Raw genomic sequence first — 12,865 nt, 5'->3', positions numbered from 1 at the left:
AAATCTAAGCTATGCCTAAGTGATATGAGGAGAACAGAACAATTAAAGAAATGTTCTTGAAAAAAATTCTAGAAACTGAAAGTTATACAAATTGCACCAAGATATATCAAGCAAAATTCTAGAAATTAAATGATGAGGAAAGAGGCTTATGGATATTCAGGCATAAAATCCAGTCACTGAGGAGGGAAGATAGTCAGTCTGGAACTTGTACATCACTGTGGTAATATTAAATGTGAACACAGAGAGTAGAAGAATATCTGTAGTCATTAACAGTAATGCTTAGTTTGATACCCAATCAAGTTGTCTTTCGATTTGAAAGGCAACAAACCAATATTCTTAATCATATAACAAGGTCTATAACACATATGATCTTTTTATTGAGGAAAAAATAAGAAACTTAGAAACTGAAACCTGTGGTGAGAAGATATAATAAATGTTTAATCTTTTAATAGTAATAACTCTGAAAAGGAAACCATGTGAACTGTAATTAACAAAGAAAACTGAAAAATTCAGGAAGTTAACTTGGGGAAAGTAAGAAAAAGGATATTAATTACATCATTCTTTGATGGGGAGAAACACAGATCATTTCAAAACAGAAATAATCCTCTTCCAAAGAAGACACTCTTGAGATATGAATCTGATATTTCACAGATAATAACCACTAGAATTTTAGGTTCAATCATTTACAAATATGTTATAGTCTGTTCATTAGAAGTCTGATCAAGGAAAAAAAACTAAAAAACATCACTCCTATGAAAAATTAAGATACCATGTAATGGCATCTGCCTGTTTACACAACTATCTCAAAGATTTCTATGTTGTTAGTACAGATTTTGATTTATTGGCTATCAAGATCTTTGTGATGGTTTACTGTCATGTAAGTTTTGAGGTCTATCTACACAAGTTACATATTCCATCAAACTAAAAATTGCAAAATGTAAGGACATTGCTTTAAATAATGAATGCATGATCCTTATCGATAGATGGAGTCAACGATTATATGAGAATAAATAAAATAATCTTTCTAAGTTTACCTATAATAATTCCTTCTTGATATAAAACTTTAAAACCCAATTTCTTCAGAGAAAGCTTCATTAATGATTACCCTATGTAGACACATGCTCTTTCACCCCTTCCAGTGAATTTTATTTCTAAGAGAAAAATTAGAGAAAGAGAGAGAGGGTCAGTGAGTGCACGCTAAGATGCTTTTGGAGTAACAATGAACATAAAGAGACATGTAGCAGAGCATGGGCAGTCATAATAGAATAAATGTTCAGGCTGGTCACATGTTTTTCAGTTTGTAATTTACCAAATCTTATCCTCTGCTTTTCCCAGACAGAAAATCTTTTATTTCTCTTGTCTGTTTTGATGATATTCAGAACCTAAGTTTTGAAACCAAAGGAACTTACTTAAAATCAACTATTTCCTGTCTGGCTAATTTTGTATAAGTCTCTCAGAACCTGAGAGTTTTCATCTTTGAATTAGAAATTAAGATAATGCTCAGCTCATAGAATTAAATAATATAAAAGTGCTTTATAAATATTATAACATAAGTATTATGATAATAATTATTATATAAATAATAGTAGTAGTGGTAATCACGTTCTAGATACCAACAGTCATGGATTTGTATTCCAGGTTCATTTTTATTGCTATGTAAATTTAGCTTATTGATATCAAGCTCAGTTTTTTCATCTATAAAATGGGAGGATTATTTCTGGCCACATGGTTGTTGTGTTGAAAGATACATTGCAATAAAGTTTTCAGTGTAATGTCTGACATATAGTATTATACAACAAGTAAAATTTATTATACTTTATTGAGTACTTATACTATGCATTGTATTTATAAATGTTAGTGTCAATTAATCCTCATTATAATACTGCAGGGAGATCTTATTATCTATAATTAATAAATGGTGCAGCAAAGGGTAAAGGTAGTTGGCCCAAGGTTACAAAATGATGGTGCTGGAGTTTAAACCCAAGTATGTCTGACTCTAAAGCTCATGAGTGTTGTAATTTATATAAATGTAAAACATATTTATTAAATGTTAATTTTATACATCATAAGCATTTATAATCTCTATCTAAATAATCATTTTTAATGCTAAAAGATTAGAAGGGATTATTTTTCATGACTTGTTTGAAAAATAAGTCATGAAATAGTTTAACTCTAAATAAATAGTTTAACTCTTAAGAGTTTGATGAGATTTCATGTATTTTTCTAAAATTTTATAAAGTTATTATGATGCAACAACTAATGCAACATTTTGACAGTAATTTCCTCTAGTCATTTAGTTATCTAATCACTTACTTTCCTCTTTTGAATAAAAGTTTTAAGTGACAGCAATATAATTTGGTATAGAGAAACACATGTCAGCTGTTTTCATTTTGTTGTAGTTGTAGATTAAGAAAAAGAACTCAGCTAAATTATACAGGACTAAAGAAAATACTTCTTACTGCTTTACCATAGTGAGTGCTCAGTTTTTACTGGATGAATGTTTAGAATATCGTGAACACTTTTCTTTGCTCCCGCCTCCCAAAATGGACATATGATGCATTTAAAGAAAGCAAATCAGTATACCTATATTTTAAGTATGAAGGTATAAGACATTTTCAGTTACAATTTTTAAAGATCAAATTTTCCAGGACACTCATTCTTGCATTTCTCTCCTGCTATTTTCTAGTGGTTATACATGGAGGATGTAAACCTCTCATTCTTTAATACAAACATTGAAAATATGTGTTTTCTAAAATCTTCCCTCTTCATTTTTCTAAGGTGGTGGTTTTAAAAGAGGGTTAATTTTGATTCCAGGAGAAATTTACCAATGCCTGGAGACATTTTTAATGATCACTTTTTGGGGAGCTGCACTACTGTGATGTGGTAAATAGAGGCCAGAGAGGATGGAAAATATCTCATAAAGCACAGAACAGTCTCACAACACAGAATATCCCAAAATGTCACTGGTGCCAAGGAGAGGATCTTGATCTAAGCTTACCATGCAATCAAATTCATGATTAATAAAAACAAAGCAAAAAGTTTGTACTTTTTTCCTAAAGTCACGCTTCAGGATGCTCTAAGTATGCGTATAATTCTGTAAAATCTTACACTACTGTAGCCTAACATGACTTATCTGTCCACAGTACAATTAGTCATCATTTCTCTAGCAGAATTATCCTTCTCAAGCCCAACCTGATGTTTGGAGCCCATATTTATTTCTACTTTTCCATGAAATTTTTGTTACTGTAAAATTACACTTATTATAGATTTTCTCTGAGTATTAACCAATTAAATGAGATAGAATTTGTTATCTGGCATACAGTAGGCACTTAATAAGTTTACATGCTCTTCCTCTGTGCCTTCCTTTTTAAGTCTTTTCTCATCTGATGTTTTTATTTATTTTATTTACTTATTGGTGAACATTTAATTTTATACAATTTTGACATTTTTGTTCAGTTGAATTTTTGAGGATATATTTTATTTAGTCTATGAGAATATACTTATTTGCATTATATAATTTTTTCTCTACACTCCAAAGTTACTTACACTAAGTAGTTCTTGATTGAATGAGTGAAGAAAGGAATATATGCAGAATGCATGAACACTGGTATTTTCATATCTGTAGTGTTGAAGCAGTAACACAATATTAATTCATGTTTTTTTCTTTATTGTACATTGTTTTTAACATTCTAAGAGTTTTTACAAACTTTTAGTTTTTTAAATAAAGATTTTTTAATTTAATCTTCATTGTATGTTTTCCATTACAGTTTAGTCCCCTTATACCCTCTTCCCCCTAGCAATCGCCACACTGTGATCCATGTCCATGAGTCCTTTTCTTTTTTGCTCAGTCCCTCCACCTCCTAACAACCCCCATAGAGCTGTCATCCTGGTTTCCATCTATGAGTCTGTCCCCATTTTCCTTGTAAGTTTAGTTTGTTCATTAGGTTTTACATATGAGTAAAATCAAATAATATTTTGACTTATTTATGTGGTAATATTCTGTTGCAGCTAAATACAAAAATATGTATTTTAAAATGTATAAAAACAATGATTTAAATGCTTGTTTTTCCATTATAGATCATATCTTTAAAAGCAATTTCAATTACAAAAATGTTCTATTTAGGTCTCAGTTTACTAAAACAATACAATGATGTCTATACCTTTCTTTTGGTAAAGTCTCTTTGAGTAGAAAAAAAGAGCAAGAGTTTTGAACGCAAACATAATTGAGAAAAAGCATGTCTTGGTATTTAAAGAAATTTTAAAGTGTGTCTTTTTGGTCCTTACAGAGAGTGTGGACTATGGGCCTGTATTTGTGCAAGAACCAGATGATATAATTTTCCCAACCGATTCTGATGAAAAGAAAGTAGCACTGAATTGTGAAGTTCGTAGCAACCCAGTTTCCAATTACAGGTAGAAATTCACTGTTATTCATTTTACCTAAATCTTAAAAATTCCCTTCAGTGAAATTCTGACACTCTCAAGGAGTACTATAATGTCTCAAGTAATTTTTACTGTTGTTTGTCTTCTGATTTTTCTTAAGATGGCTTCGAAATGGAACAGAGATTGATTTGGAAAGTGATTATCGCTACAGTTTGATAGACGGGACCTTCATTATCAGCAATCCAAGTGAAGCAAAAGATTCTGGCCATTATCAGTGTCTAGCAGCCAACACTTACGGAAGTATCCTCAGTAGAGAAGCCGTACTTCAGTTTGCCTGTGAGTAAAGTTTGTTTGTTTTTTTTATGTGTATGTATATAGCATGTATATATTTAATTTTAAAGTTGAGTTAGGCAAAAGCAGAAGTCCTCAAAATTTAAAACAGTAAAAAACCTTGGTAAGTATTAAAACAGTACATTTCTACCTAAAAATTTTTTGAAATTCCTTGAAATGTTTGTGATCTTCGAAAAAAGCACATTTTAACCTGGGAGGTTAAAAAAACTATTCATGCAAGCAGATGAAGTTTTATTTTTAGAATTCAAATATTTTTTGAAGTCTAATAAAAATAGATTTCTAATTCTGTCTGCTTTTTAAAATATCTACTTATCTGCTTTTATTGCTTCTATTGTTTATTGTAGTCTATTTGCTATAGATTCTTTTAGACATCAGTTAACATATATTAAAAATTCTGTTTATGGTCATGTAACCAAAGAAATGTCTCTGAAATGCAAATATTTTAGATTCTGACTAGAATTTCCTAGCCAGTTGTCTCAATATTTTTTAATAGAAAAAAGATACCACATGTAATGTTACATATATAGTATAATATATACATTTCTAAAATAGATCATACATCTAATTAGCTAAATGTAATGATTTTTAAACTCAAACTTTTTCACTTGTAATGAGGGCTTATACCAAATTGAGGATAGACTACTAGGTTAATAAAAATAGACCTTAGTATTATTTCTTCTAAGTAATCCTACTTGATTTAAATTCTTGAAGACTACAAATTATAAAATATAGATAGGAGGACCATGAATCTTTATGTTAATAATTTATATGTAACTATATTGGCTACATAATTCTTATCTTTAAGTTAAAATTACATCTTGAAGAATGAAATAATTGATTTTTCTTTATATAATCTTTTTCACATATTATTTCTAATTAATCCAGAATGCAGACAACCTAATTATAGAAGTATGAATGAGAAAAGGAAAGGAAGAAATGATAATAGATCAGTTTGGAGAACATTGATCTAGGTCCTAGAAAAATGTAAACATTATATTTGAAAGTAGACTTAGCTAGGGAATTTATATGGGAACTTTACATACACTAAATATACCACAATAGTAGCCTATATACACTCTTTTTATTTTAGAATATAGTGATGTGGTGCATCAAAGAACCTGTTACTTTTCAGTATACACATTTAAAAAATAACCTGATAAACAAAATAATTCCAATTGCTTTTCTATCGAGTACAGTCTTTTCAAGAAAGACAGAGCAAATCCAGAGAACATTATGTACAAATATTAGTGACTTACACCCTTCTCTATGCACTATACAATCTGACACATATACAGTGATCCATAATAGCCTGAATATCAGGCTTTTTTCCACCCTCAAAATCAGCATGGTGGCAAAAATATGTGGACATTCCTGCATGCTTCAGAGCAGAAATGTATTTACTGGAAGATCCTACATGTCTTTCAAAAATATTTTATTGAATTTTTTGGATTATATCAGTTAATAAAATTATATAGGTTGCAAGGGTACAATTCTATAATATGTCATCTGTATAGTTTATTGTGTGTTCACCACCCAGAGTCAAGATTCTATGTGTCCATATGACTGTGGTTCCTAGGATTCCTGCAGACTAGTCACAGCTATCAAATACTCACCCCACCTGCAATGAGCACCTTGGTCCCAGCATTTACAGTTCAATGACTAGTCAAAGAAATCCCACTGTTATCTATCTGTATCAACTGTCTGCGTATTATCTATCTATCATCTATCTTATCATCTTATCATCAAGCTGTTGTGCTTAGTTTAGAACAACATTTGCTTTATTTTTAACTGAAACACATGGATATATATATGTGTGTGTGTGTGTGTATATTTGTGTGTGTGTGTGTGTGTGTGTGTGTATATATATATGAATTTTTTGGTAGCTTCTATGTCCCTGCTCCTCCCTACAGACATGACATTTCTCTCAACAGTGTTCTCCAGGCCACACATATGCATAAGATCCCAAACATGCCTGGTTGAAGCAATTAGTCATTTCTGTCAGTGCATACTATTATATCTGTACTGATGATATAAAGAATATTGAGTTTTCAGATTTAGTTTTATCTTTTTTTCTGGGTAATCTTTGGGGTAAAATGCAAATATAGAAGATAGAGAGTAAAGGTAAAGTCGATCAATGTGCCTTTTAGGACACTTGGGTATGAGCATGAGTGCTGTACGATTCTAGGCATCAAAGTAGTTTGTGATGAAAGGCAGAAAATGAGGTGGGCAGCTGGTAAGAAAAAAGAGGGGGCTCTAAAAGGAAGTAAAAGGATACTAAGGTAAAGTAAGATCAAAAACTTTGTGCCACCTTTCTTTCATATCATGAATCTCTATGTCCAACCTCATAGATACAAAGAAAATTAACTCACTGTTTACTTTTACTAGAATGTTTAAAGTTCAAAGGGCTTTTTTGGGTGGAAGAACCTCCTCATTGATGACACATTGTAGAACTAAAACTGTCAATCCTTTAAATCCATCAACTATTGAGTTAAAATTTAAATATTCATTATGCAATAACATTTTAAAGCATATATTTAGTAAATTTAGATAATTATTTAAACCTATGTAAAAATTAAATATTCAAATTTAATGCATGAGTCTATTAAATGTTACAAATGTCATAAAGTTAGAAAAAATTTGCAAATTATGAAGATCATAAAACTTTTTATTAATACTTATAATTAAACTGTCTTGTGCTTATACTTGAGTTATACTTTCATACATTAGTTTACAACAATTTTATTATGTAAACATTTTTACATTTTATACATTAATTTTACCATATATATTTATGTGTATATATATGTATATATATGTATATATATATATGGAGGGAGGGAGGGAGAGAGATTTTATCAGATATGTTTCTCTATTGTGATCTTCTAAAATAAAATAAAAAAGAGGATCATATTACCCAATCCAGATTCAGTTTATGAATTACCAACCAATTGAATTTTGGTTGCTTCATTCAAAAGTGAGACCCATTTTAACAGACTCTGCCTCTTTATTAACTGAATATTATTGTTGTGTTATCAACAATACCTTAAATCTATGGCTTATACCCTTTGCCCTTTGGAATATAATATTTTCTTAAAATGATGTGATCCTACTACCTACTGGACAATGTTAGATAAACATCAGATGGATCTCTTCTAATTATATTGGTTTGAAAAGGCACTAATCTATATTATAGGTACATATTTAATTGAAGAATCAAGATATCCATATATTAATAATTTTATATTTATTAAACAAAATGTAAACATATCCTATTAGAGTCTTCTCTCTTTTCTGTGAAAATTTCATTTACATTATAGACATGCATGCATCATATAAAGCACTCTGATTTTGAGGAACATTAGAGTTGCATGAGTTTTTGCAGATTTGACTTATTTATATTCATACACAAATTGTCAACAATATGGCTATTGTGACTCCCTTAATACTAACTTCTTTGTCCTCTTATTAACCAGCAATGTATTTTAAATGATTCTGGCTTCCTAGTAACAACATCCTGATTCCCTACCCACCCTCTAAGTCAAGCCTAGAGTCAGCTACTTCACTGATCATAATATTATAGAAACAATAATCTAAGTGCTAAAATGCATCTAAAATTGTTCCACGTAAGTTCTGGATATGGTTAAGATGATATTATTACTAAAACAGTTTAGCAAAAGATTTTAAAAAAATAACGTCTTTTTAAAAGTTCAGAGATTATATTGGTAGTTTATGCAAGGATAGGCAGAAGTAAGTTTACAGTTGTTAGTATGGAATATAGTACAATAATTAATAAATAATAATACAAGAATAAACTCTGTGTTTAGCATACTCAAAACTGTAAACTTATTTTTGCCTACTTCTGTATTTATTGAATACTTAATTCTGTTGCAGTAATATTTTTAAATACATTAACTCATTTCATCCCCGTAACCAACATGGGTTGTTATATTATAAAATATATATTCATTTTACAGATGATATATCTTATTTAACTCTAGGGGCACTCAATCTTTTCCTTTGCTAATATAAATATGTGTTGTACTCATTTTATGACATACTCAATTTTATTTTTAATTCCTCCCTTTTAAAAATATTTTATTTTTTTATCTTTAGAGAGAGGGGAAAAGAGGAAGAAAGAGAGAGAGAGAAAGATTGAATTGAAAGAGGAACATTGACTGGTTGCCTCTCACATACACCCCAATGTAAGGGTGGGGAGTGGGACTGAACCTGAAACACAGGCATATGCCATGACTGGGAGTTGAACTGGTGGTCCTTTGCAAGATGATTCCCAACAAACTGAGCCACACCAGTCAGGGCTTAATTCCTCTCTTAAACTATAATTATATTGCAATCTTAAAAAAATTCTTATATGTTTTCTTCACCAACCACCATCTTATATTCAATGTATTAATATCTATATAACAAAAATAAGTACTAGTAATAAAAATAAGCACGTAATCATTTTGCTTTTCTTATTATTGTTCAAATTTAGTTAATAAATCCCTCGCTTAATTTTTCTTATGGCAGTTTAAAACTAAGGAGCATTAGGTCTTTTATAGATCTGGAATTTGGGGATTTATAGTAATTTTGCTATGTAGTTATTTTTATTATCATATTATCTCTTTTGATAAATCTTTCTTTATAATTAAAAAATAATTGGATGGTGTATGATTAGGGTCTGCAAAGCTAAATTTTCTAAATGCATTTGAGACAGGACTATGGCTATTATCAAACACTGATAATATTGTCACAGATTCTTTTGAAGAGAATGGTGATAAGGAAGTGAGTGTTGGCACCTTTACCTGGTAATTTAACCATAAAAAAACTTACATCTAATGTGTGAAAGAATGAAGTTAAGCATAACAAATTCAGTTTCTTGTAAAGCTTTATTCCAATGGACTTTTCACTCTATATATCAACAAATGCAAAATAGCAAATATATTTCTATATTTATATAATAATTATTTTTTACACTAATATGCTATGTCATCTTCATTCCAAAGATGATTTGGATGATTTGCCATATAAAATTACATATCATAAAAGATAAATATGTTAATAAATAAATGGAACACCTGGGAAAAAAGTACATTTCATAGGTAGAGTTCAAGACAGTGTAGGCCATACTGTCTCACAAATATTGTGTCAAGACATAAATATTTTCTTAGGCCTCCCAGTGGTCAAAGTAAAAGAAAAAAATACAAACATTTAAAGAGTCTAATTTTGCTGCAGTTCCTTAAAAGAAGAAAATTTTTTCCTGAGTTTTAATTCTCATAGAAATCTCTTATTTGAGGCTTTATATAGAGATCATAACAACATCCCTACATCACTTGAATAGCAAGTTTAATTAGCCTGATATAAAACCAAGCCAATTCTTTAAATGTAACTAGAATTTAATCATGAAGCTATTCACTGCACTCATTTACAAATCCTTTTTAAATTTTGATTTGAGCAGCTAATGGATTTGAGCAGCTGCTGCATACTTGCTCATCTTCCCCTTTTAACCTACCCCTCACATGTCTGAATATCTTTCCATGAGGATCTTTCACTTTAAGTTCTCCTTAAATGAATACTTAGAAACATGGCTCAGCTCAGTTAATGTTTATAATGTAGTTTAGCATTAGTAAATACATGCCTCATAAGGGTATAATAAAAATTAATGAGGTAAAGGAGTCATGTCTGTGAACTGTTCTTTTTTAAATTCAGAAAGAAAGACATTAACACAAAGTTGGCATATTATTACTAGTGACGATTGTTACTGGTTATTGATAAGGTTATTTTGACAAAGTGTATTTTATTACTGTAGCTTATGTTCATCATGAGGATAATTTCCTCACCTAGTATAGTGATTTCTCTTCAGTGGCAAGCAACAATACGCCACATAAAACTTTGTCACTAGATTAGCTTATAATCATGCTGATGAGAATATGGAACTGATAATGTGACACTATACCCTTCTCAAATGTCCTTCAGAAATCCAAGGCACACAGCAGTCTCTCCACAGTTTGGATTTTTAGAAATAATTTATATAAGCAAGACTAAATAAAATGAATCCAGATTAAAATCTCCTTATGCTGCCTCTTGCTTGAAAAATAACTTTATATGCCATCCTTCGTAACTGATAGTTTATATCTAAATTCAAACATACTGCTTTTCAGGGCATTTAGATGATTTCAATTCAGAATATTTCATTAGCTTTCCTTGAGGCAGTTAATTAAAATAACCTCCTTAACTCTTTGAAAGATTATATGATTTTTATAGACTTTGTATTTAAGCCCTTTAATTTAACCTTTCATTTTCATACAAAAGTCAAAAATTACTTCTCTAGCTTTTCCATAACTTTTTCTCCTAAAGTAAAATTGATCTTAGGCTTTAAAAGCACATTTTTCTAGCATTTAACACCCAATGAAATTATCTGCATAATAATTGTGGACTTACTAACTCTACAGAATATCACAAGCTTTACTTCATTCATCTATGAGGCTATATAATAATAATTTCATTAAATCCTTTGAAAATCAGTTAATGTGAATGAGTTACATTGGCATGGATAATTTTATTATTTGTAAAAGTATCCAATTTTATTACAAAATAAATTAAGTTAGTTTGTGATGTCTTTTATAAACAAAACAGCTCTTTTTACTATAAAAATTATTACTCCGTATGGTTTAAGTATTTCTTTAAAAAAGATGATTATTCTGATCACAATGGTTACAGTAACTTTTCGTGTATGATCCCTTGACAAATGACAGTATAGATTCTTTGAGAGCACAAATTTTTTTAGTTAAAATGCATCATTTTATGCTTTAAAGGACAGTTATGATAAGTGCACCAAAGCTGTTTGTGGCAAATTGTTCTCAAATCCTTAATTCTACAATATAAATTGTAAATTTATAAGTATTTTATTTATTGAATAAAAATAAATCTGAACACATAATTCTATTATTTCTAGAAATCATGAATTACTCTGTCCATATGTGACAGATGACCTCCAGCAAAATGTCCCCACTAAGGTGGCTTGACCCAGAGTACATCGACCTCAGTGCTCCACTTCTTTTCCAAAATGCAGTAAGGCTGTTCTTCACTCACAGCATGTGAAGCAACCCAGAAAGACCAGTCTCACTCATGACCCTTTACCTAGTTCATTGCTCTCTAATACTTAGCAGAGTGTCTTTAAAGATCTTTCTCCAGCACAAAAACATTCCAAGTCATAAAAGTAATATGGAGTTTTAAATTGCACTACTAGTGCAAGTTTACAGTATAAAATGGCAGCTTCATATCAGGACAGTTTATAATCCAGGTGAATTAAAAAGCACTAATATAAAACAAGAAAATATGAACATTGGGGCAGATATAGAATATGAGTACTTTCTAAAATTATTTTATTCTATAGAAACTCTTTCTTTTGCCCTGGCTGGCGTAGCTCAGTGGATTGAGCGCAGGCTGCGAACCAAAGTGTCACAGGTTCTATTCCCAGTCAGGGTACATGCCTGGGTTGCAGGCCGTGACCCCCAGCAACCGCACATTAATGTTTCTCTCTCTCTCTCTCTATCTCCCTCCCTTCCCTCTCTGAAAATAAATAAATAAAGTCTTCAAAAAAAAACCCTCTTTCTTTCATGAACAAGTCAAAGGAGAATATATATTAACCAACCTGGAGTTTTTTGTGCCTTGACTGAATCTCCATACCAGGTGCTAAAAATTGCTACCCTTCATGTATACTTACAGATAGATAGATAGGGAGTTATAGATGTACATATGTATAGATGTTTATATGAGATCTGTCTGGAAGGTACCTAAACATGTACTATGAAAAATAGAGACATTTATTGAAGAAGATACAAGATACAAGAAACATCATACATAAGACAATGACACCTCAGCCCCCTGGCACCTTGGAACCTCACACAGTTCTCCCAATTGCCATCAGCTGCCCCATTGTATTTTCCTGAATCTCATCGATGGTCTGAAATCTTTTCACTTTCAAAGGTGATTTTAGTTTTGGGAAAAACCATAAGTCTCCTGGCACCAAATCTGGGCTATAGGGGGGCTTGAGTCACCCCAGTGATTTGATGTTCTGTCAAAAAACTCTGTATGACACGTGATGTATGAGTGGGTGCTTTGTTGTGATGAAGCT

General features: G+C 30.8%; 1 protein-coding gene across 1 annotated transcript in view; it reads left to right on the top strand.

Moving 5' to 3' along the window:
* The window catches only part of CNTN5 (contactin 5), an 893,122-nt gene that overhangs the window by 433,604 nt on the left and 446,653 nt on the right, over positions 1–12,865 (top strand). Inside the window, exons 4-5 of the mRNA XM_045818134.1 lie at positions 4,287–4,410; positions 4,541–4,716. Coding sequence (XP_045674090.1) covers positions 4,287–4,410; positions 4,541–4,716 — 300 coding nt within the window. The remainder of the gene's footprint in view (positions 1–4,286; positions 4,411–4,540; positions 4,717–12,865) is intronic.

The sequence above is a fragment of the Phyllostomus hastatus genome, unplaced genomic scaffold, assembly GCF_019186645.2.
Source record: "Phyllostomus hastatus isolate PE091 unplaced genomic scaffold, TTU_PhHast_1.1 phas_scaffold_317, whole genome shotgun sequence".
In the NCBI taxonomy this organism is placed as follows: domain Eukaryota; kingdom Metazoa; phylum Chordata; class Mammalia; order Chiroptera; family Phyllostomidae; genus Phyllostomus; species Phyllostomus hastatus.
The sequence above is the reverse complement of the archived record's forward strand: the minus strand, read 5'-3'. Positions and strand labels throughout refer to the sequence as shown.